The sequence below is a fragment of the Denticeps clupeoides genome, chromosome 14 (genome assembly GCF_900700375.1).
Source record: "Denticeps clupeoides chromosome 14, fDenClu1.1, whole genome shotgun sequence".
Classification (NCBI taxonomy): domain Eukaryota; kingdom Metazoa; phylum Chordata; class Actinopteri; order Clupeiformes; family Denticipitidae; genus Denticeps; species Denticeps clupeoides.
In genome coordinates, this window is record NC_041720.1 from 10,896,413 (window position 1) to 10,922,899 (window position 26,487).

The following is a 26,487-nucleotide window of genomic DNA, read 5'->3' on the forward strand; positions in this document are numbered from 1 at the left end:
TGCTTCGATGATGGCGCAGAAGACCCACACGTGCGGCACATGGCCCACACACAGAAACACACACTTAAAGACACAGGCGCTTACAAAATGGGGATGTTACGCTAATTGGAGGTACCCTTGTTTACATGTTACGGCTCGCTCTTTCACGCATAATGCACCGAGGGGCCGATTTCAGCAACAACCGGGACAATAGCATCAATCCCACGTACATGGGTCGCCATTTAACTGCTCACATGCAATCGTCTTTCACACGGAGCTGTGAGCGCATATTGGTGGTTTCAAATTAAACTCGGACTAGGAGTTCTAGTTGCACATGAACACTTTAGATGGATAACGGGTAAGTGAGGCAGGAATAGTGCTCAAACAAACGTATTACCTTTTTCTAGTAAATTGGTCAGTACTACTGACCGCATTCTAATACAACTGAATATACAACAGAAAAATACAACAAAAGAGGCCATAAAAATGTATAGCTGACAAAGAATACCTATTGATCTGATTGGTGCCTCTGGATTGTAAAATGTTCAAAAAATCTATAGCTGCCCTTGAGGTTCTCCGTTTCACGATACATTCATACATTTAACAAACATACGTAACGAACATACGTAATTTACACTGCGAGTCCAAACTTAGGACACAATTACTCAATGTGTATAATATTAGTGATTTCTATCACAGCCTCTTTAAAAAGCCTCTACTAAAAAACCCAACGTGATGTCTACATTTATTGCCTTAATAAACAATGAGCAGAAACAGCAATGTTGTTACAATGATTATCGGTATTATGCTTATGCAAACCCAGGCAGTGGAGCACACCGCTGGCCTATCACACGATAGCTCCTCCTTCATCTGGGCCATTAGAAACAGCGACCCCTGCTCTTGATTCACTGTAGATGTCAGAGGGGGCTGAGGCTCAGCTGCAGTTCCCAGACGTCCGATCTTTAGTTGCTGTCAGTGCCGAGACCTCACCTGTTCTGAGTCCTCTCCCAGTGAGACGCGCACTCTATTCTGGGCTCTGAGGACATAAATTTAATGTAAGACGAAGGGAGAACGGAGTCTTATTTTCATGCCAAGGTCTGAGACTGCAAATAGACAGGCAACAAACAACAGGAGACTAGGTAAATTGAATCGCTTTCTGGTTTGCAATGCATGGGATGTTCCGGCAAAGCAAAAGAGTCACTTAACCAGCCGCCAGAACTGCCTCCAGTGCCACCCGGCAGTGAAAATACGAATTTGTTCTTAATTGACCTGTCTGGTTAAATAAATGTGACATCACAATGCCCCGCAGAAAGTGCACAAACTGGCCTCTTGCCCATAAAAGGGAGAATAAAAAAAAAAAAAGCCTTTCAATGCATTTCAACCTTAACCTTTGTAGTCAACTCCAACCCCGGGAACCCACAACAGCTGGAGAGAGTAAAAAGCGAAACCCTTTCAATTTAACGCTGCTATTATGAGCTAATTATAGACATATGCCAGGAGCGCAGAAAGCAGGGTCCCTCCGAGGCTGCCTCCACGCCAAGGGAGAGCTCAGTGTCATTAAGCCATTACTCTTTCATTAAACCCACAGAGACACATGCCAGACAAGATGAATCGGGCACACAATGCCATCTGAAACAAATAAATGAGCCTTTGTGAGAAAGACACTGAAAGCTTTAGACACATAAAAGGGAGGGTTTTTGTACCTCCAAAGGAAAGAAAGATGGAATGGGGAAGCATTTCACGGAATGAGTCAGCAATGACCAGCTTATAAAGGAAGAGATGATATCTGAAAATTGCTTTTTATTATGCCACCAAAAAAAAATTAATCACTTTTTAAAGGTGGGAAAAAAAGAGAGAAATTAGACCTTTGAGGCTCAATCGGATATAGGTGAAGTGTTCTCCAGTCATGGTGTGGTAATACAATTGTAGAGGCGGGACACTGAAAGTCCTTGCCTGGTGCCTGACCCCTGCAACTCTGACCAGCTCTGGGCTGTTTGACTCGTGTGAAGAAAAAAAAAATCTCAATTTCCTGTGACTCGTCTGTGAAAATGGCTGCGATACAGTTTGGCTGATGGATCTCGTCAGACACACCGATGTCTATTTCTGGGTGACCTACTTTCTGGGGGAAGGGGAGGGGGGGGGCAAAAAGAATAAAATACGATTGATCGGAATGGAAAGATAATGCCGGCAGCACTGACTGGTCGCTGGATCTGGTTTCACTATTGACTCAGACCGTGACCCCCCAGTGACATGAGATGAGAAAGATGGAGCATAATTAGACCAACCCGAAATAATGAACTATTGATTGCCAAAAAGAACATACATGTCATTTTCATCCATGTAATCATTCTAAAGGTTGGTCAGATATTTAAAATGATCTGTATCTTCAATGATTCTAACAATATAACAATAACAAGCGAGAGTTAGGTCCAGTGCCAGCATGATTTATGTCCAAGTGAAATTTGTCCTAAGAGCATGGAAAACAATTCTCATTCATAATACTGCATCATTGTGCGGTGTGATGGAGAACTGCAGCAGCAAACATTGTGTTTACTTAGAAAAGGATGAGGGCCAAAACTAAACCAAATGCTGAATCAGAACATATGGACAAACACAATCCGCACAACCTTCACGTAGCACACTGTCCTCCTTCAGCACGTGAAGACAAGGGCAGCCAAAAGTCAGTGCAAAGTCAAACACAGGTGAACACAATTTAGGGTAGTCAGTGGAGATGAGGAGATCGGGGTCAAGGGTTCACGGGTCGGGAGCAGCAGTCCCCAGGGACACGACCAGGCTCACCATTTATCTGGATGCAGAATCCACGAGCTGTGGGAGTGACATAATGGTAGGAAAAGTAACCAGTCCAATAATGAATCAGCTTATCCCATTCCCTTGTCATAACTTGGGGTTGGAGGGGGAATGGGATTTTAATAAGCACAAAGTACATGGCACGAGGAACAAAAACAGGGAAACAAGGCATAAACTAAAACTAACCCAAAGGTGTGTGTCTAGCGACAAGGATTGAAACAGCAAAACATACAGAAGGACATACGTCAATGCAGCAGCACCCAGTGGGTGCAGTTGCACCACTTTTAGGAGTCCTGAACAATCGTGCCTAAGCGGCTTTAGCTGTGATTACTCAGGAACCTTTAGTCCTGAATCTTTAGAGTGCGCCCAATGGGTGTCCCTTTTTAAATTTACGCACAACATTTCTATACAAAAAAATCTAAAATTAAATGGAAATGCTCTATGACTAACTAATCGTTCTTATAATTATTTGGTTACATGTACAATTCATTTATTTAGTAAAACAGTTAATGTTCCTGTATTCAAAGGGCACACAAGTTGGGCTAAAACAAGCATTCATTGTGATAAACACATGATATGTACAATTTATGTCATGTAATACACACCTAGATCATGACCTTTTTTTGGTATCTCTCAAACAAATATTACAAATATAAACTAATTTTACTGTTTACTGTTAACCATGGGCCAATTTCATTACTTTAATGTAAATGAGGCAGAAGACATACCATCACTTCCCTTGTTACAATTTAATAAACAAAAGAATTGCCTTCCACCTGTGGCTAAACAGTTACTCACATACTGAGCAAAATCGCTTTTGACTCTAGAAAAATGTTAATTGAAAAAGTCTGCAATTATTCCAATTACTGCATTCAAAAGCTCTACTGGATCATTGCTTTTGTCTGAAATATCTGAGGCATGAATCATGCAGGAATTCTCCACGTTTTTTGGTCCAATCTGCACAGGCCTGAATATTTCCCTAGGCCTAATAAGCCTAGTGAGCATTCACACATTAAACAACACAAAAAATCCAAAGCATTAGTAAACAGTTGCGCATGGGACTGATCTTGGATCACTACCACTCACTTGTCCTCTATTTATTTTTTTATTACTGATGGGCTGTTTTTGAACATTAACTAGCATGAAAAGACCTTCACACTAACTCATTTTACAACCTTTGACCTTTTTTTGCATGTTACCATGTATTACATGGTGCTGTAGCTATCTGCAAGAAGCCTTTTATGTTCACATTCTCTCACTGTTCTCCTCCCAGTTCAGGTGTTTAAATGCAAAGTAACAGGTACAGCAGCAGCCAACCTGGTGATTCATGGAAACAATTTTCCACCAAAAATTAAACGAATGATCGTGGCACTAATGCATTGCGGACAAGGCCAAAGGACCAAAGTAAAATATATATTCCAGTTGAGCCATGTAAAATGAGCTTGCGAGCTGCCTCTGGGTTAAAAGATACATGCATTAACGCTGTAACAATGTCGTACAACCTTTAACGAGACAGGGTCGTAAACCCTGAGACAGCTTAACTCATTTAGTTATGCATGGAAATTTAAGCGAAATGTAAAAGGCCGAGACAGTCTCCATACATAACCTCTATTTCCCATGGAAATCTATTTCCCCTGCCAAGGCAAGCTGATAATAATGCCTTGTCACTTCAATGTGAATAGTCCCTTTCTATTATTATTATTTTTAATAAAGCCAAATGTCTGCCATACATCTTCGATTTCCTGCTTAGGCGAAAGGAGACGAGGCTTGGGCGTGCTTAAGGAACAGCGCAGTGAACGGGCTTCCCGCTTATATCCTCTTGCTCTGTCATTTTGCTTTTATCTTCCGTCTGGATCGGCTTGACAGGAGCTGTGCAACTGACTGTCGAACATTTCCTTCAATTTTCTCAGCTGGTTGGGAAGATTTTATTATATAAAATCCAGAGGCCGGAACAACAAGCCGTCAAGATGCCAGCATTGCGTGGGCCATGGTTTAACCCTTTAACTAGTACCATGCTGCTCCAATGCATTCATTTTCTAAACCTGCTTATCCAAACCTTCTTATCTAAACCTGCTTATGGCCATGCAAATTCCACATGGTACAGGTATTTACCTGAGACCTGGTCTCCAACACATCCGCTTAATTCTACATCCAGTAGTTCCTGCATACCACGCGGGGACAGCTCCTCATTTCTATTCAGAAAAAAACGCATGCTATTTATGCATTCCATAATGTACGTATGTATTTACTTTAATACATGGAACGAATACATCAATACAAATTGGTGCTTGTAGGCGTCGACAGTGTTAAAAGAGAACATGAACAGAAATCCCTGCTGATGGATGTTGGGCTTCTAGGAATATAGGATTATTACAGCGCATGGAATTGAGTCAGCGGTGTCTCTGAATTCTTCTGAAATCTGGGTAGATTGGCTTTTCATGGACCCGTTTATGATGCAGTGAGATTTACAAAATTATTATTTGCAAAAGAAAATAATAATAATTGCAAGTGGCCGTGCATCATTACAAAGTAATTTACTAGAAGCAAAGCCATTCTGATGGTTAAACAACGCTATAAAACTGCAACAAAGGCAATATGATTACCTGCTAAATCACAAAAGGGCCAAATGATCAAAGAAGGAGAAGTTAAATACAAACACAGAAAAAAAAATCATAACAATAAAACATTTTCATGCCCACAGCAAGACCCCTATTCTCCCTCCTGACACGATGGTCCGGTAATGGATTTAACATTTAATTAAGGCCATTTTAATATTTGATGGTGTGTTGTGCGAGCGGGGAGAGCAGCCATTTTCCTCAGAGCAATTAGCAGTAAGCTTGACCTTTACAAAGAGCCCCGGTGTTTCTACCAGAACACTCCACTCGAGAGTACTAATAGCTGCGTGTTTAATGGGGCTCTGAATGAAGGAGAAAGGAAGCGAGAGAGAGAGAGAGAGAGAGAGAGAGAGAGAGTGAAGAGAATACAAAAGAAAGTGTTGACCACACGGCACTGAACTGCGGGAAACGGACCCTAAAGACTCGCATTTCCTCCCCTTTGTTGCAAATCCCATCTAGAGAGAATGAGCTTACGTGTGGACGTGATAAGGTGTGACAAACCCGCATCTCTGCGCCGGGTAATGATGCTGAGGCTGGAGAACAGTCTGAACCGTACCAAGCGTCTCCTTGTGATCGGTGGCACTTGCACTGGTACAGACTACTGCATTCGCGGCACAGTTTTATTCATTAGGAAGAATGGGGTGCCAGTCATGAGGTGCCCTGGAGGTCGGAACGATGTCACGCTCAACTTCAAATTTGGAAAACCTTCTAGGTTAGCCATGGTCCAGTTTTTTTTACTATTAGTGTTATCAATGTGGTTCATGGAACCCCTGCTTGATGGGAGACAAGGATGGTCAGGATAGGAAAGGAAAAACATCTATCGGAGTGGGCGAGAATAATCAACCAGAGGTCAGTTTTAATATTATGAATATGCAAAACGAATCCATTCCAGATAAAAGTCATGCGTGGGCATGTGAGGAGAACGCACAAAAATAACCTAAAAAGACTCTTAAGATTTCCTTGCCAACTTTTGTGCTGTCCTGTCACTTTATATTATGCTGTATCACTACTATTGTACTCTGCTGCGGGCACCTATAGATTCACACCTAGAATTAGGAAGTCAGTCATCAATGACAGCACCGGCCTTCAGTTTGTGTGCTCTAATGAACGTTTCTGCCTTCAAGGTCAGATACAGGAGTGCTTGGAGCATTGGAGGAGTGCTCGGTCCCACTGGAGGTAAGGGGGAATGGGACCAGGAGCGTGAAGGTGCCACAGCGTGGTGAGGGAGAAGCGCTCGAGGCATCTGGGGCGACTAGCTGTGAAAAAGTAAATATGAAAGCACAGCACACGGTGATGCAACGAAATGTGTCCTCTGCTTTTAACCATCGCCCTTGGTGAGCAGTGGGCAGCAATGACAGGCGCCTGAGGAGCAGTGAGTGGGGATGGTGCTTTGCTAAGTGGCACCTTGGCAGCTCGGGATTTGAACTGGGAACCCAGAAGTGACAGGAATGGCATAGTCTGAGGCTGTCGGAAAGTGAGAGACAGAAGGAAGTGTCAGAAGGCTTAATTAAAAGGCAGGCAATGGTCAAAGATCAAAAAGGCAATAGCAATGGGTTAGTTTTAGGTTTAACTACCGAGTTAAGTTAAAGGCTGGTGTTGATGTGAAAAAAGAGAGTGGGCAACACCCAAGATGTCCGCTCAGTAGTTATACTGGGTGTTGGCCCCGGGTTCGACTGCTTCGAGGTGGCCTCCCCCCTCTGTCGTCCTTGCACCCTCTGTGGGTCTGGTGGAGGGATGGCAGCTGTGACAGTTAAAATAAACACAGAAATTCTGGAGGATAATTTTCCCTAAGGTATACCAACCATATGCAATAGACAAATTAAGACAATTAATTGGCTGATCACCAATTGCATGTTGATGTAAGACCATATGGTCCCCTTCCTGTCCTGGCCAATGCCGGATGAACACCCTTGACAGGCAGATATCTTCTAATCAGATGGCAGGAAGGTCCTTCTGATTCGTGTCTGATTTATTTATAACTGATCTGGGGTCAGAAGATACTGGCTTGTGTGACAAATGCAGAAAAGCAAACTGAAGTTCTATGGACAAAATTCCAAATGAGTCTGTGGTTCCAGACGGCATGATGTCGGTGAACCTTTCAGGCAGGTTAATGCATATTCCCTTTTCTCGCGGCTCCCAGAGACAACATGAAATGAGCCTTTACTGCCTTCCCCCTGTAAATATGATGGCTGAGAACAGTATTGTTTCAAAATTCCATTACTGCTCTTCAATGGAGGTCACCGACCACAGCGGTCAACACTTAACCTGTTCTACATCTATACAAAAAACTTTTTTATATATTTTGTCTGCAGTGTATCCTGGAGGAGGATTGTGCTCAGATCTGGCAACCTTCAAATATTCTTATACTTCCTTGCAACAATCGGTGCAGTGTGAGGATTGTGGGCTATTGTCGCAAGCTCCGGCCATTCTGCTGGGATGCAGCCAGCGCCTCCTGTCACACTTTGCTGACTTTACAATATTTCCTGTTCCCCAAAGCTAAAGGTTCCATTTGTATGACCCGCCGGTCAAGCCCTGCCAATCACAGGCATTTGGAGGCACAGTGGCACTCCCTCTTCCCACTCTTCATTTCCTGGGTGCATTGGCTTTCCTCCGGTTGCGTTACAGACTGGAGAAATGTGCCCCGTTTGGTAGATGTGACGCGAACCGATGTTCCAGGTTCGCTTCAGGGGTCCGGTGGGACAAATGCCATGCCACCCACTTCATATTGTTTCAAACAGTAGCAAAACAACATTAACATCCCAGAAATATAATATAATTATGTATTTGGTATGGTGGCAACAGATATATGGGATTTAAATAAAAGCGAGTTGGTGCCATGTCTGCCTTCCTGGTCGCTTCTGTTGTTTCTGCAGAGTGACACGGCTGGTGACACATTTGTTTACAAAGCCAGCACTGGGTCATCCAGCGATGGAGACATCCTGCTGGGAGATGACTGACAGGAGTTACATCACTGAAACGAAAGAAGGGTCTTTAATGAACAGACAACCTCTGTGGGAATCGCCACAAATCAACCCGGCTGCGGCTTCTTTGTCTAATAATGCAGGAAACTGCAGGAAACTGACTGACGGCTGCTAATGGCAATAACTGCAGTGCTGTATTAATGCAAGTAGTGAGGCCGTCATTACTACATCACTCTATCAATGAACAGAACGAAGTGACATACGCCATCTCTTATTCTTGTCATCTTTGTCTGTTGAACTGTGAGATCCTTTCTTAATCGAGAAGATGACAATTTTCAATAAAGCAACACTCCATAACACAGTACCAGCGTTCTTTATAACACAGTTTAAATCTAGCACTCCAAATGGCCGTAAGGACTATATCACAATATCAATGAAAAGCTACGGTGATAGCTTGACTTTGCTATTTAATAGATAGACAGATGCCTTTATTGTCATTTAAATTAAACTACTGTTAGCTTGCATGGAAAGAAAGTTGGTTTATTGACAGCTGTATGTTCAATACAGCCTGTTAGCATCACACTCTTTCCGGCTGACCTATGACATCACACACTACACCAATTAACGTATGCTGGTGGCAAATTTGGTAAAAAGTAAAGAGGTGAATAAGAACAATTTACAGCTCTGCACATTTTGAACATGCTGAACATGTATAACATGTGTATATCATCCCTTGTGAGTATGTCCAACTTTGAGAAGTCGTATTTAGTATCATTTAAGTTAATAGTATCATGAATAGGTTTACACTTTTAAATATAATTGTTTAACATCGCATGACTAGCTATTGTCTGCCTATTGCTTAGGCACAGCTGGGTGGTGGAAAAGAATATATAGTTTCCCAATAATATATCTGAAAGTTTCTATCCAAACTGCCACAATTGCCAGAAATTGAAAGGTTTAACCGTGCGTCTCAAGGAGGCACTAGTGTGCTGATCAATTGAGCTCTACATACTGGAATACATGTTAATAAAGGATAGTGAAGTGAAAAGAGAAAGTCATTGCAAAGCACAGCAATGTACCCACACACGACAAACAGTCATGGCACCTCAGTGGTACTTTGAACCAGCAACCTTCCGACTACAGGTCAGATTCCTTACCCGCTAGGCCACCACTGCCCCATAACGTCAATGAGTGTTTAAAAAGTTTTTTCTTAAATAAAAATATTACATTACTGCTGATCTGGCGTGTAAACAAGAATGTTCCAACTTTTGGAAGTACCCTTTGTCAGTGGTGCTTCTGCAATGGCTCAAATTTAGCTAATGTTTAGTTACACTTCTTACCATTACTGTTGACTGTCATATCAAAAAAAACATGTGGATGCCGGTTTTCTGCATTATAATGTAAATTATTGATGCCTTTTTTTAATAATAAAGAATGCTGGGAATTACGTGACTCAATGTGAACTTTATATGTATAGGGCATCCGTCTCAGAACTGATGAAGAATTTGATGAGTTCATACTCACAGGTGAAGGTAAAGGCCCATCGTAGTGTCAGAAGTACCCCGGTCATGCATTACTGTCAATCTGATGCTAATGATGCTGTGCAGAGGGAACATTTCATTGTCATGTGCAGTGACACCCGCAGGCCTCGGCGCACTTCATCAGAGCAGCCGTGACTCTGCGCTTTAAAAGCGCACATTACAAAGCGCCTGTGCTATCTTCCACATGTCTGGTGCGCGGTAATGCCACGCATCAGCGCGGATGCAGCCATTACAATATCACACTGGCGACTTTGTGCATGAAAATCATGTAAACGACTCAAGCTGCAGTGCTGTAAAAATGACATTATGCTGTGAAATGCCTTTCACTCTAATGTTTGCTGTGAGAAAAACTGCCTTTTTTATTAAGCGAGACTTGGTTGGAACATTTTAAATTACAGCTCATGTGTCTATTAAAAACTAAAACCCATTAATATATTATGTTATATTATATTGATATCGATTAAAGGTCTCCTTGCCAATAATAACCTGTAAAAAGACTAAACATAATAAAACAAAAGTTCTATATTTACATTTTTTTAGAATCTGTTAAAAGGTGATTCAAGAATCTGTTGAAAGGTGATTCTGCTCAATGCTCTGGTACTAACCAGAACATTGTGCAGAGTTAATCTTGTGATTTCCATAAAAAAGTTTGAGTCACATTAATCTCACAAATATCCCCCATATATCCCCCAAATATCCCAAGCTTGGGAACGCTTCAGGTCAATGCCTTTTTCATACATAAGATCAGCAGATTATTCCATTACATTTACATTACATTTACAGCATTTATCAGACACCCTTATCCAGAGCGACTTACAATCAGTAGTTTCAGGGACAGTCACCCTGGAGCAATTTAGGGTTAAGTGTCTTGCTCAGGGACACAATGGTAGTAAGTGGGATTTGAACCTGGGTCGTCTGGTTCATAGGCGAGTGTCTAACCCACTAGGCCACTACCACCCTATTCCAGAATGATTATCATTACATATCAGCATTCCTCTAATGTGAATAAACAGATGCAAAGGCTTGCAAGTATTCCATGTCATATTAGGAAGCACCACTAGACAGAGCTGTCATGATTAATGACAGTTACAGACAAGGCTTTACTGCATATTGTGCCCCTTGTGGTCTCAGATATTTATCTATTTTTAATGACATTTAAAGATCCTATTACTATAATCAACATATATAATTTGTTTTACTATCTTTACTATTTCTGCTGGAATGGGAATTAAAACGTGCTTCAATTTGAGGTTAATGAAATGTGATAATTTCTGCTGCCATTGATAAATGTCACACTGCTGTTCTGCCACGTTAGACTTTGACAGGGTCACTGGGTCTAGTGAGTTGCCTCGGGATATAAATAGCTCAATAAAACAAGACTTCAGGTACTTTTAATGACTTATTCAGAGCAAGGCCAAGTCGATTCGAATAATAGGGCATCAGATATATAGATTTTCCCCTAAAAGGCTGTAAAACTCAGACAGCCGGTCTGAAACAGACACTGATTGCTGCACACAGGCACCAGAGCCAACTGAAAATAAATACATGTTGATGGAGAGCTATGTGCTTCCTGCAACCTAAAATAATAATAAAATATATATGGGATGTGTTGCTTTTTTTTTTGCTTTCAGAATATGTCTTTTTTTTTTTTTCATTTTATCAGAAATGATTTGGCTCTTAGCGTGGCTGAACATTTCCAGTGCTACTGTTTAAGTTAAGTGCTTTGCTGAAGGGCATAACAGCACCGGAGCCTACTGGGATTTGAGTTGACATCCAACGGAAAAGAAAACCCGATGAATATCACCAAAGCAGAATTAGAATGTCAGATGCAGAAGAAGAGAGAGAGAGAACGGCGGCGGCGCTGATCCCTGTTCTGAAGTTCAAAAAGAGAACGGGGGAAAGAAAGAGCAGCACAACAGGCGTGCTTGGAACGGTGATAAAGGAGGAGCTCGCAGCGACGGAGGAGGGAATGAAAGGCGTGTCGCCGGATCACCTCTAGGCCATCTCTGGCTCGGGGTAAATGGCGCGCTGTCTGTGATGTGTGCTGATGGGGAATGATGGCCTTATTGAGCCACCACACCGGCCGCCACTCGTTTGTTTCCGGAGGGCCGGCGCTGACAGGCCCAGCCACTTCCCGCACTCACCACTGAAATTGACTATAAATCACTTTATTACTTTTGGCTCCTCTGACAGTTTATCAGAATTTCCCCACCAAAATATTCGGCCGAATGCGGAGACAGTGAGGGGTATCTGACAGGGCCGAGAAGGGGATGCATTTTAAGGCAGCTCTGCGGTGTTGGTCTGACGGGCCTTCATGGCGATGACGTATGGGACCACATACACCGTGGCTGTCTATCCCACTGGAATGCATTCCAACTTGTACAGAAAGACACAACCTGAGTCGTGGGGAATGTGTCCAGATTGATTATAGGGCCGCCAATCGATTAAAAAAAAAACTAAATAGTCATGGGTAATAGTTTTGGCGAAAAAAAAAAAAGCATTGTAACACTGGTGAGCATGCTTTTTTTATATCCAAATATATCTATTTGGTCAAGGTACCTGAAAAGAGTGAAGCCATCTTTATTTCCTTTTACAGATGTGAAATCCTTGAAAAATGTTGTGATATTTTTAAGATATTTTTATGACACGTCCCCCACTTCTCGCGTGTATGTGTGTGAAGCGGAGAGAGCCGGACCGAAAGATACCGAGACAGAAATAGAGACTGTGTTTGAAAGAAACAGAGACATGTCAGTGGTGCCCGGCCCGTTCGTGCAGACAGCACTGGCAGCCTCAGCTCGGCCGGCGCAGTGCCACAGCCATGCTGCTCATCATCCTCACCGGCGTGAGCCGTGTCTGGCAGTGGCGCCGGCGGAGTGGCAGTCCCTGCCATCAGACTGCCAGCCAGACTCCCTGCAAAGCAATAGGACGGATGGTGGTGATGGTGGTGTGGGTCTCTCGTCTGTCACGGCATGCCTCCGAACGTCACCCTGCACTGGCTGCCCTTGAGCCAGTCTCAGGCGTATCTGTGGCGACAGCTTCGGCGTCAGCAACCGCCCCGGTTTAATGAACGCCATTAACAGTAACTGCTGCTGCAATTTCTTATGGGGGTGTGATTGGTGGTCTTCGACAGAGTTTGCATATTTGCACCTACAAAGCACAAGCACTATATTATTTGACAGCGTTCTTCTCCACTATGGTGCTAATTTGACCAGAAACACTGAGGTTCACTGTCGTGTAGAAGACAGACACAAGCCTGTTTGAAAGGGACCCCTTTAATCCGGAGGTCCAAGGCAATAGCCAGTCTGTCAGCTTCCACCCGCTTGTCCAGATGAGGGTTGTGAAAGACACCAGGCTGAGCCGATCAGACCAGATCAATCCTCAGCCCAGCAATGCTACTCTGCTACTCCCGGGGGGATTCCCAGGACAACCGGGACAGCGTCTCCAGGGTCTCCACCCGGTGGGACCTGCCCGAAAGAGAGGGTCAACTCCAAGCTGACGACCACCAACAACTAGTCACCGTGGGAACCATTGGGGAAAATGGTAACAGCTTGTCTAAATGCAAGTCCACTTGCACAGTGTTCTATGTATTATATTGGCAAAATGCTCACGGTCAAAAGTTCACGGTCCCCTGAAATGAAAAAGAGCTACAACAAATGTGCTAATTTATTGCACGAAATTCGAGGACAGCAAACATCCGGTGGCAAGCTGAAGTGTGAGATCATCTGATCTCACTCCCTTCTCTTAGAACAGGCTGCGAGTTCAGCGAGAGCTGCACGCTCCCAGCCAGCCTCCTACGCCCCTCCAGTTCGACCTCTCTCTGCCGTGCAATCCACGTTCCACGGCTGAAGATGCCGCAAAGAAACACACGCATGTTCTGAGGACCGCATCGCGAGGTTACACCTGACCTGTCCACGCACCGGAAACATATCTTTAAAAGGTCCTCGGCATTATGTAAATATGTTTATACTGATTACAGTCACATCTATGTGGACCTCCCACTGTGCAAACGAACGTACCGTTAATTGTTCACATTTGTAGACTATTACGATTTCTCTTATTTTAAATTGTGCAATCGAATCAATATTGCCAGCTCATGCTGGAAATATTTTTTGATTTTGGAGCATCAGTAGTGTTGTATCTGACAACACAATATATATCACCTTGCAGTCACATTTGTTCAGTCTTGAACAAGGTCAGTGCCGGCCTAGTGATTAAGGAGGAGAACTTGTGATCAGAAGGTCGCAGGTTTGAATCCACCAACTGTCAAGGTGGCGCTGAGGTCCCCTTGATCAGTGTACCATCCCCACACACTGCTCCACGGGTGCCGTTCATGGCTGCCTACGGCTCACATTTGGTGAAGCGTTAAATGTAGAGGACACATTTCACTGTGCACACTGAGTGCCGAGTGCTGTGCATCACACATGATGAATTTTGTGACATGTTTTCACTTTTACACTGAAAAAGCAGCAGTTTACATTTCAGCTCATACCATTGAACTTTCACATCCATAGTTCCTTTTGTAAGATTTCACAGTACCGCTAGCACCAGCCATGCTGGGTGTCAGTGCACAATCTTTACTGGTTCCCCCCAAATTTTCATAATGGCTGAATAGTCAGTCCAGTCCATAGATTTTCGAGTGTGTAACTATGCATATATGCAGAAATACTCTAGCACATATTCACATTCATCATTTGTTAAAATATAAATTACATTCAGCATTGAGAAAACTATGAACATGTTCAATGAATGCCATTGTTTAGACCTATCATTAGGTATTGTTATATTTTATGAATAATTGCATTTTTTAAATATAACTAGAGGAAAGCCATGATAGTCCATGTGGATACAGATTTAGGCAAAAATATACTGTTGTCAGATCAAGATGAGCCAAGCTGAACCTGAAATAGACAGTCGAACATGTCCCACTTGTTTTTGTGTGTGATCTAAATCTATCTGGGTTTTAATAGAGTCTGTCCTGGTTAAGCACATCACACAAAGATTATTAAATCATGAGTTGCTAAGAATGCACAGGAAGTAATATCGCAGTACTAATTAAATTGACAGCACACAATAAGAAGATCAGAAGCATCATACGTTCTAACAGGGTTGCAAAAATGAGAAACAACAAAAAGAAAAAGCACAACTTTCTGTCAGTGCACTTCAACTTCTGTCTCTTTTTTTCTGTTTTTTGCCTCTCATTTGCTCATTCACATTTCCCTCTAGACACACCACCCCAGCAGCCTCTCTGCTGTAGAAATGGAGTGACAGAAGGCCTCTGGGGATCTGAGATGATGGAAATTCTGTGGGAAGTCACTCGGAGACACATATACATGAAACTGCTGATGGCAGGACCATAGCTGGCTATGGCAATTTCTATCAACTTATATACACCTGTTTACATCTTTAAAACATGTTTTTACACCCAAAATACCAACAGCCAAACATGTTGTTTTTATGCCATTTGGTCTACAATATGTGCTGGTGTTACGTTTCACAGTTTCACTCCATTCACATGCGTGATTGCAGGCACAGTTGCCTTGCCGGTTATAATGAATTAATATTTTGAACATTCATGATTATTTCATTCCCTGTCATGATTTCTGTGTACAAAATATGGGTTTTAATTACTGTTATCTCTGTTTTTAGGAGGAGTTTTCATCTCTCTTGTAGTTTAATCCACTTGTAGAAATCTGTCACAAACTTTAGAAATAATAAGATTAAGTAAATTTAAGGAACAGATATGTTACAGTATAATGGGGACCCCTCTGCTAGAATTCCCAGATCTTGGCAAAAAAAACAAAACAACTGTGTACATTTTCAGAAATTAAATTATTGGTACGTTTTGCAGCATGTGGCCTTCCGTAACTTGCTACAGGACTTCCATTTTGGCTGAAAAGGGTGTTCTTTTCCTCTCAGTGGTTCTGCTGCCAGCCTCAGAAAGAAAAGCCATTACTTCAAACAGGAAGGCGGGTCCACATGCCAGCACAGTCAGCCAATCACTAGCAAGCAGCCAACCGTTCTGAAAGTCTCACAGTTTTAGCTCCCCACACCCATCCTTCAACTCAATCATTTTGTGAAGGTTTGTGTCTGTGAAATGGGCGCATGCTTTTATGCCAAGCCAGCTTGTTTTTGTAAAGACAGACAACTGATTCAAAGGAGTGGAAACCAGTCCCGGGAAAGGCCATGAAATCACATAAGCACTGATTCAAAGCAAGAGGACATGTGACTCATTTCATAAGGCTGCCTGGTTATCTGGCCTGGTTAATTATAAGGACACTGAGGCCGTTTGTTTACAGACAAGATGACTGTTGTTCGATAAAGCTGCATTGACGACAATTAACCTGATCTAATAAACCGCTTATACATGTCACGATGGGTGGACATGGCGAGGAACCAGGACGCATACGCACGATGTCACGAAACAGGGGTTTATTAGGATCACACACGACAGAGGAAACATCACCAAACAACAACAGACATAAACAGGGCAGCTTTATACAATCATACATGGGTGAGGACAATCAGGAAACCTGGCAACACAGATTGGACATGAAACTCCACTCCGAATCCCGGATCATGACAATACGGTATCTTACTGGATAACCTCATGACCACAACTGGTTCAAAGCCGGTTCAATTAGCTTTGGTGGGTTGGCCAATGTGTTACGGTGTTAACCCACTATTCTCGCTTGTGGTATTGGATTTCTGGCACTGACCGGTACAACAGCGACAAAACAAATAAATCAAAATCTTCTTCATACGCATCAAAAACACAGCTACTGCCAATAAAGCCACCCTTATTACTGCAACGCTGCCTGATTTTCCTCAGAGACATTATAAATAAATCAAAAGAGGCGCTCAACTCCCAGGTGTAGTAAAGTCTCTGGTGCACACTTTCAGGAGATAGCAAATCACAAAAGCAAAACCAGCACTTGTTTAATGTACTTTTATTTCTATCAAAAGGGAGGTAGAAATAGGAATGGGTTTGGTCATTTGACAACTGCACAGATGTAAGAACATGACAGACAAGTCAATAGAATCAACAGCCAATTAATCGTTCATAAGCTCTGTTCAAATGAGCATCATCCTGTCTCCCCCTGAATTGTGACTTCTGCATGTTTATTCATCCTCTATAGTTCCACTTCAATGCAATTTTTTTCCTTTAGAACCGTGATGCACCAAAAATTTCAGCTATTTTCATCACTCATAATCATGACTAATATCAACGTGGTTGCTGAAATAGAGATTCTGCCGCATCAGCGTTGTTAGCTTGCTTATATAAAGTGGTCTCCAGCTATTATTCTGGAGCAATAGTGTTCTGTTACTACGTTTTTCTTCTTTACATGCATCACAGGCATTGTCCCCCCCAGAACATACAGTTACCTAAAACCTGGTTCAAGCACATGAAGTGTGTCATATTAAAACACATCATAGTGGCCAGTAGTTAAACATCAGGTCCATATCAGTAACGAGGAAAACTCTGTCAAGCTTCACTAGCCCCATTTCTGCTTTGTCTACTGCGCTGACAGACCAGAAAAGAGTGTTGAAATGAAATAAACATAGAACGTGTCATTTTTTTCTCTCTCTCATTAATCGTAGTGGAGCTATTATTGGTCCTGAGATGAAAACTCCATGATGGAAAGTGCTAGATGGATTTGATAATCAAGTTACATGGCTGGTTTGCTCTTTAATTGGGTATGGTATTTGACATTTTGACATTTTAATTATATCTCCTTTTTTTTCTATGTACATGAGCAGATGACAGATTAGAGAATAAATTATCCATTCAAATATATTAGGTGAATGGGGATTAAAGACTATTTATGCCTGAACAACTAAAGAAACCATTTTTTCTGTCACATCATATTTGTACAACCTCTTTAAAAGCTGTTCAGATGGAACGTCAGGGTCATAAAACTTGAGTTAGAGCAGGTTAGGGCCTTTTGTCTTCTTTAAACTAAGTTATTTAATATTTATATTTAATAATATTTAATTTGAATATTATTTGCTGAGTTAAGTCAGCTGCTCCACAATAAAATTTATATCACAGTACAGTTCTAAAAAATACAACGTGCATCATAACTGAACACATCGACAAAGTTCTGAACAGTTTAAAATCGCTTGTAAATGTATAGTAGCATTGCTACTAAAATTACTGTTATAATCACAATACAATGCACATCACAAAAACTTAAATAATCATAAATCCAATAATGATATAGAGTAAAGACACAGTCCAGGTGTCACTCTAATTTGGTTCCTGTATTTATTAGCTTTATGCATATATGTTGTGCTCTTTATGCACCATTTTCAAGGCACCACTGAATACACAGGTACACTGGCATTTTATTCTATTGATTCAGTCAATGATTTGGTGGCTATATTGAAGTTCACCATCTCATTCTGTCGGGTAAAATTGTCAGGCACAGGAAAAAAAAACAACGTTTTACACAGAGAAAACTATCTAGAGGGTTAAACAATAAAGAAATTAGTATGGCCAGTATGGACCTTCTCTTTCACACACACACAGGCATACACAGTGTGTACACTTCATTACTCCTTCTGGGCACTCCTGCGACACACTGCCATCAAATAGGTAAAAAAAACATGGAACATTTTAATTAAAGCTTTAATAAAACTGTCTCCAGTTACCTTTGAGAGGTCTCCTACTTCCAGGTAGAAGCATATGATGAAGATGTTCCAGGTCACCCACAGCACCAGCCAAACTGCGTACTGCAAAAGAGGGTGGGGTCAGAGGCGCAAAATATGTGAAACAGAAGGCAAAAATTGCAGATTAGCATTTAAACAACAATGACTCCAGAATCAAAAACCAGTAAACATCTGCATGATTAACAGAGCTCTGTAAATGAAGAAAAAATAATTGTCTTAATTACTTTTTCTGATGAGCAAAAAAAACCGACGCCATACACCACAAGCCGTGGCTGTGCAGGCTGAGCTGCGAGGGTGTTTAGCTCTCAGAAGCAAAATATGACAGCTATCCAAATATTTTTATTAAAAAAACAAAAATCAATTATCCACTTTTTACACATTGCCATGTGCACGGAAAACATTGTGATTCATATTTAAATTCGCCAACATTTCTTAACGAAGAAGCATTTTTAAAGTTTGCCTAATCTCCAGCTTTTCCCTAATCTAAATGGGAAGCGTGAACTCCTGTTCAAGGAACTGTGAGGTCTGTTTGTCAGCGGTGTAATCTCGAGATAAAATAACTCTTATCTTATCCAATTTTAAATCAGACAGGTGATGGGATGTGAAGTACAAGGCGAAAGACAGAAAATCCATCAAACCTGAGCATCAAGTCTGAAAAAAAAAATGCAATAACCACACATGCCTTAAAGAAACACTAGAACAATGTATACAGTATGTTTTAGATTTCATTATAGATGAAGTGTGGGGAAATGTGACTTTTGAACACATTCTCTCAAAAATACCTCGGCCCATCCACACTGTCAACTCACTCACTACAAATACGAAGTGAAGTGATTGTCACATATGATACACATCACATAGTGCACACAGTGAAATTTGTCCTCTGCATTTAACCCATCACCCTGAGTGAGCAGTGGGCAGCCATGACAGGCGCCCTGGGAGCAGTGTGTGGGGACGGTGCTTTGCTCTGTGGCACCTCAGTGGCACCTTGGCGGATCGGGATTCGAACCAGCAACCTTATGATTACAGGGCCGCTTCCTTAACCGCTAGGCCACCATTGCCCCAAATATCCATGCCCCTGGACCCCATTATGCTATATTGATCATCCGCCCCTATTTAGAAAGATTTATTTCTGTATAGGCCAAAATCACAAACGGTATGTCTCAATGGACGACTCAAACTTTCTGGACACAACAGAGAGGTTCACAAATTGTCACTACTATGATTAAATCGAGTGAGAGTATCCATGTTGGTCTTATTCCAGGTTACTTTTGCTATGGCAGTAAACAGAAATCTGGGATAGTATTTGTTCGAGCCGCTTTTAGAGCTTTCCTATAGTGAAGGAGGTTCTCCTGCCATTTACATTTACGCCCTTATCCAGAACGACTTACAATCAGTAGTTACAGGGACAGTCCCCCCTGGAGACACTCAGGGTTAAGTGTCTTGCTCAGGGACACAATGGTAGTAAGTGGGTTTGAACCTGGGTCTTCTGGTTCATAGGCGAATGTGTTACCCACTAGGCTACCCCCACAACCCCTACCCCCATGCTAGGTGAGAATTTATTTTGAGGCCATTTGCGTTCTGATTTCCAAAAGGTCTCCTTTAGTGAGCGGGTGTGATCCTTATACCAAGGTATTAACTTTATCTCGCTCACTATTTTTGAGGGGAGCAAAATTGTCTAATGTTGCTGATTGTGTTGATTCTAGGCATTTAGTCGCTTGGTCGAGTTCAGCAGGATCTGAGCGTGAGTTGATCAGTGTTGATAAATATGGGAGATATTAATAAACCTCTGTGTTGTACTTGATGTAATTGTCTGTTTGTCTCTATAGAGCGGGGGGGTTTTGGGGCGTGTCATCTGGTTTGTATCGTCCTTCTCCATTTGCATGAATATCAACAATAATCAGTACAAAGTGATTGTGAGATGAAGCATTTGGATCATTTCATCTCCTCCACCGCCCTCAGGGAATGTCGTTTTCCTTTAATAACTTTGCATTGTCTCTATTGGCAAAATGCCGCAGGGATAAGACACAGGTAGACAATAGGTAATGTGTTCTGGTGGGCAGTGACATGTGTTTGAGCACAGAGGGAGATCTGTCTGGTGTCACACCCGCAGCGGGGGAGAGACAAGCCCCTCAGATCAGCACCAAGGACGACTGCCCGTCACCCTACACCACCTCTGTGTAAAGCAGCAGGCGAAGCACAGCAAGTTGTCACTGGCGCAGGGAACCGTTTCCTCCTGTAAAATCTCCTTAACAACCCAAGGACGGCCAAAAAAATCTGCTGGACACACCAGGCAGGGGTCAAAGGTCGGCGGCTCATGTATTGTTTGTAGCTGGTGCGGGAGGCTGGCATACCTCTTGTCCTACATGCAGGAGCCACGCGAGTCAGCTGGAAGCCGCCTTCTGACAAACCAATGACTTCAATTAGGCCTCCGATGCAAGTAGAGATGTCTGCTCCAGTATCTGGCTACAGGATCCGGCATGAGCCACCACGCTTCGAGCACAGATGTTGCGGCAGCATGGCTTTCCCCCTCTCTCTCTGTTCATTTCAGAACCACGAGGGAGGTCTTACCCCCCCCCAAAAATTCTTTCATACATTAAACCATCCCTAAATTTGACATGCTGTCAAGACATTAGAAACAAAAGATGGGTGCAAGTGGTGGAACATCATTTGGGGCTGAGCCAGCGGCGGCGATGCGCCATGTTAAATCAGGGCAAGGATTCATCTACCCTGACAGCATCACCAAAACAGATATAAGCAAGAGTAATGTGAGACGCTCGCCTATTAATCTCTGCTTGGGAGGCTCTCTCTCTCTCTCTCTCTTTCTCTGCCCTCTCCCACCCATGTAATCCAACATCAGTTCCGTTCTACAGGTCTGAAGGTTCTGAGATGATAAATAAAGTGATGACAATCAAAAGTTTATCACCGAGCAAACTGGTGACTTAATAAAAAAAAAAAACTCTTTTAACAAAGGGCTAACATAGTAGCGCTAAGGGTAGTGATTATTTGCTAGTATCAGGAGAAAAGCATCCTCAGGATTGAATTAAGTAGATAAAAATAAATAAAATAAAGAGCCTCTTCATAGTTCACCATTATCACCATTGACGTAGCAGCATTTTTGTTGATGTGGAATTATTTCTGTCACTCAAAGAAGCCCCGATAATTGACAGCTCTCTACATTGCGCCCACGCCTGTCAATAAAGAGATCGCGTTTCTTTCTTGTCTGATCTATTTATTTATGTAAATCCATTGACCTTACACAAGTGAACAATCCCCATGCTTAACACCTAGCGCTGCACATTCTGCCAGGTCGAAAATAGAGGCCAAACCATTTTTTCTTCCCATTAGTTTGCTTTTCGATTGAATTGTACAGATATCATGTCATATTAAAGGTGGGAAAAGCCTTTACATCACTTTAACAGGAGTGTGTATACTTTTTATATCCACGTAAACTCTTTTATCCCTTTATGCAAATCCTGAGGACTCCTGACCTTACAGTAGCCGCCCTCATCACCAGGGTAGTGCCCATAAGGTGAAGTTGTTAAAAAAAATACGTAGATCTACCTTTTTCACAATTTATTTGTTATTTAGATCATTTGTCCAACAATAATAATAATTGATAATGAAAAATCCAGATTCGCCCCATCACTACTGGAAATCATTTTACATTAAATTCAAATGCACAGAATGATAACATTAAGGCACTCAGCAGGATTCAATGCTGATTCTCTATCATACATTTGCTACAAATATAGTGGGTGGAGCGATAATTACAATTAAGAACACATTCGTGGACAGCAATGCCATGCTTTTGCCATGCGGACACCCACGCCTATGACGTCTGAAGAGGGATATTAGACTGATGGCTGAATACTCACCCCGGTCACGTATTTGGGTCTGAACTGTATAGTCCCAAAGAGGCCCAGGATGACTGTAATGATGTGTATGAAATTGGTCAAGATTGGCGCCCACTGGTAACCCAGGAAATCAAATATCTGCCGCTCCAAAATGCTTATCTGAAAAAGAGGAAAGAAGAAGACAACACGATTCGTGACTCAATTTCACGCGAATGGCAAGAACACGTTGCATTTCTTAATAACCCCGAAGACCCACGTCCGGAAAAAAAGGAGGCTTGTTCCTCTCATCATCCATTTCTGCTGCATTAATGTTACGAGGCTTCATCCAGAGCACAGTGGGAGCCTGGCTGAACGGCCGCCCCCTGAGCTGTGTGTGAGTGAGTGTGTGCATGTGTGTGGCCTGGAAACGTGAGCGTCCTGACCTGCCCTTCAGCACACGCCTCCAGAAAATTCATCACACACACACACACACACACACACACACACACACACACACACACACACACACACAGCACCGAGGCTGCATCTTTGGTTCTCTCCGCTCCCGCAATCGTTTCTTAATTGGGACAGAAGGGCAGGATCTCAGGAGCCGTCTCCTCTTTATCTCCACCTCTCTCGCTTTATCTCGCTCTGTTTTTTAAATCTCTGGGGTCGCTCCTCTTCTCCACCCCATTCCTCCCACCCACGAGTGCAAGGCTTGCTGGGAAATTAAAGCTGGCAGAGGCCGACCCAGCGTTTCCAGCACACGAACGCCGGAGCATGATTGGACATGCGCCAGAAGCACAAGTGACGGCCCTGCTCGAAGTGGGGTGGAGTGGCGAGGCCTGTGGGAGGTTGTGGGTGATCAAGGTGTGCAGAAGTGGGGCTGTAATCGCGGCGGTTAATGCAAATGTCTCCCGATGCCTCTGCTGCTTTCCTCAAGGGCTCCTGATACGATGGAAATAAGCTGATGGTGTAACCTACACCTCGCCCCCCAGGGCGGGGATTGTCATCAGACCAGCGCTAGCTCGAATACCCAACGCTTAACACCGGGTTTCTGGACTCACGCTACTTTTAGGCCCCTTTACTCATTAGTGCTACTCTGGCCTGACTAAAGAATTACTCGTTCTGATTAAACACATAAAAACAGCGCCTTATGCTAAAACATGCTGCTAAAGCATTTGCTAGCATGCTAGCCGAGGAAAAAAAACGGATGCAGGTTGGTTCTAATTACACAGTGGTTTTCGTGAATTGAGTTTACAAGTAACGTATAAGCAGTGGGGCAGTGGTCCCCACACGCTACATACGCGCATATGCATGGTCTGTTTAATATTAATACTACAGGCAGCTAATAACATGAGTAACATTTCAAATAGGCACAATAACAACAATCATATCAAGTATTCAAATAGGACAGAATTTAATACAACAGAATTTTTCTTACTCAAGGTACATATAGGAAAATATATAGGTTCTGAAGGTATTTAAAAGTATTTTGATTTCCACAGGATGCACTGTTTATGTGTGTGTAGCTTTAAATGCTAATGAGGTGGAGAGGGGCGGGACGAGGAGGAGTGCGGCCTACAGAAGTTGAGGGCAGAAATGACATCATCAACACCATTCACCAACCACAGTGTTCGGAAGAGACAGGAAGACATGTCTGCTAAAATTAACCCATTGGTTCTTCAGAGACTCGCATCATGCTTTGCACGTTTGGAGGCCATGACGGTCAGTGGAGATAATGTTTTAGGGGAGGGGTGGGAAAGAGGTAACCAAATTCTACATCTGACCGAGCTGCCGCTCTCTGAACGGTGGAGGTGATGAAAAGCAGAATAACCAAAGCACTCTTTACACCTATCCTCATTTCTAGATACTGCAGGACCATAGACAGGTGAGGGGAACTCATTTTAATGTTAAATAATCTCACAAAGGGAAATTTTCATGATAGGGGACCTTTAACAAACGTTACATAGGAGAACAACAAATGCATAAAAGAAGCTCTATTCTTCATTTGTTCCATTATACATGGTGACACTTAGATAACACCATGCAAGGTGAAGAAAGTACACATATTAAAAAAAAGTAACAGGCATGGAGATGAAGCATGTGTATTCACTATGCTTCCTGTCTGAGAACCTCAAGAAGACGGAAGACCGTTTCTAAATTGCTTCTAATGCTCTAGGTAAGAGACCTACAGACTGTCAGCTTTCATGAAACTCCAACATGTCATCGTCTGTTAATCAGAAAGCCCATTACCGGGTGAGGTGTTGACCAGCTGGTGACCCCCTCCATGATCGGCAGCCCTCCCCTGCTGCCCGCCCTCCGACACGGCCCCCCCCACATCGTCCCACCCCGCCGTGCATCTGCCAAGAGCACAAGCTCATATCTCATCCCCACAAACAGAAGGCCCCTGCCACAACACCCTGTCATCGTCCCCTCGCACAAACACCGCTAATGCCTCATCATTAGCATCTGAGGTGAGACCGCCAAGCCGCCGCCACGTCTCACCCCATCTCTTCACACCGCCTTTTCTGCTCACTTCCCCTGAGAAGAAAATGAGAAATAAATCAGTATTAAATCCCCGACTTTGCGGCAGCCGTGTGAGTTTTTGCTTACTCCAGCAGAGCACCATGACACGGGCCAACACCCTCACTCCATTCTGCTCGCTCGTGCCCCGGCCGCGAGGGCGAGTCTGATTCCTCCTGACGTACCTGAACGGTCCTCTCTCCCGGCTTGGCTTGGCTCTCCTCCACGTTTTCTCTGTAATCATTTCGTGGAGCAGAAGGCCTGGACGATGACTGATGTTCCACCATCTGCTTTCTTAATAGATTCCTTCCACTTTAAAGAGAACATAACGCCGTGGCTGGGTACACAATGCCGCGCGCGGCTTCGTCCCGCTGCGGACACCAGTGGTCGGTTGAAACCGCTTCCAGAACACTTTCATTTCCTGTCTCTGGCATGACAAGTGGCTCACCCACCACCCATTGTCCCGCGCTACTCAGGAATGCTTCCGACGTACATCTGCGAAGCCTTACAGCAAACGTTCATTGTCAAAGCTCAGCGGTTCTACGGCAATTGAGCTGCAATAATTAAAATAAATAAATAAATAAATAACCCCCTCAAAGTAATAAAGAAATGGGCCTCGGTTCCTGAAGGGACACCATATGGCTACACAAAGCCCACCCTACCCACCAAATCAAGCATGGAGGCACGGAGACAGGCATTACCAGCAATTAAATGGGCATTACACAACCCCCAGCATTTATTAAACCTTTATTGTGCACACACACACACACACACACACCAGACATCAATATCCAACCAAAAAACACACTTCAAAGTCCTGTCTGCTTGAGCAGCTCCCATTTTGGTTCACTTCTGAAGGACACCTGGTCTTATTGGACCAATTCCCAAGGTAGCGATTCTCGACACTGTCAGCTACGTTCCTCGCTGAAAAGGTCTGAGGCCCCTCCCTACTGTCATTATCATGACCTCTCGCGACCCCCGGGTCCCTCCTCCTTCCATCAGTACTAATATAAACAGCCACCCTGGCAGCTGTGCACCAAAGTGGCAGATTTAGCAGCTAATTATGTGTACATGAGTAATTAGATACATAAATATAGAAGTGGGGGGGGGCAGACAAGCTCCCATTTTCTTTGCAGGGGAAATAAAGTAAACCAGGAGCACATTAAAAAAGGAGAAGGCCCTTTGTCTCAAGACAAAGACGCTGCCTGCGGCGTAAAAGGCCTACAGAAAAGCACTGGTGTTGAGTTGAAAGTATAAAGTATAAAAGGCAGAGCAGCGCTGATTTCCTGTATCAGTAAGACGTCAACTGCATACACAGCATACCCAGAAAACACAAATTAATGATAATACGATAACTAGAATGGGTAGTTTGTGAACAAAAGCAGAGAGGAAGGTTGAATGTAATCGCTAACTAATGCAAGTTATAGGTGTCATGGTGAAAATTGTGGAATCACAGGTTCGAGCAGGTTGTGGACACGACTCTTTTTTTGACACCCTGCTCGAACCTGTGACCACTTTTCAACAAGACACCCACAATTTTCATTGTATGCACCCATTACTAAATACACTGCATGTCCATTACCCCCTCTTG

The 26,487-nt window shown here is 43.1% G+C and overlaps 1 protein-coding gene across 3 annotated transcripts in view; it reads right to left on the reverse strand.

The window, feature by feature from the left end:
• nkain2 (sodium/potassium transporting ATPase interacting 2) overlaps nucleotides 1–26,487 on the reverse strand; it is a 143,715-nt gene that overhangs the window by 64,000 nt on the left and 53,228 nt on the right. For 2 of the 3 annotated variants that reach the window (XM_028953525.1, XM_028953527.1), the window contains exons 1-3: nucleotides 22,648–22,719; nucleotides 22,413–22,550; nucleotides 18,517–18,597 (exon numbers count right to left, since the gene is read on the reverse strand). In XM_028953525.1, the coding sequence (XP_028809358.1) occupies nucleotides 18,517–18,597; nucleotides 22,413–22,550; nucleotides 22,648–22,716 (288 nt within the window). In that variant the 5' untranslated portion in view covers nucleotides 22,717–22,719. Of the gene's footprint in view, nucleotides 1–18,516; nucleotides 18,598–22,412; nucleotides 22,551–22,647; nucleotides 22,720–26,487 lie in introns of those variants that run through there. The other variant, XM_028953526.1, reaches the window with a different exon arrangement.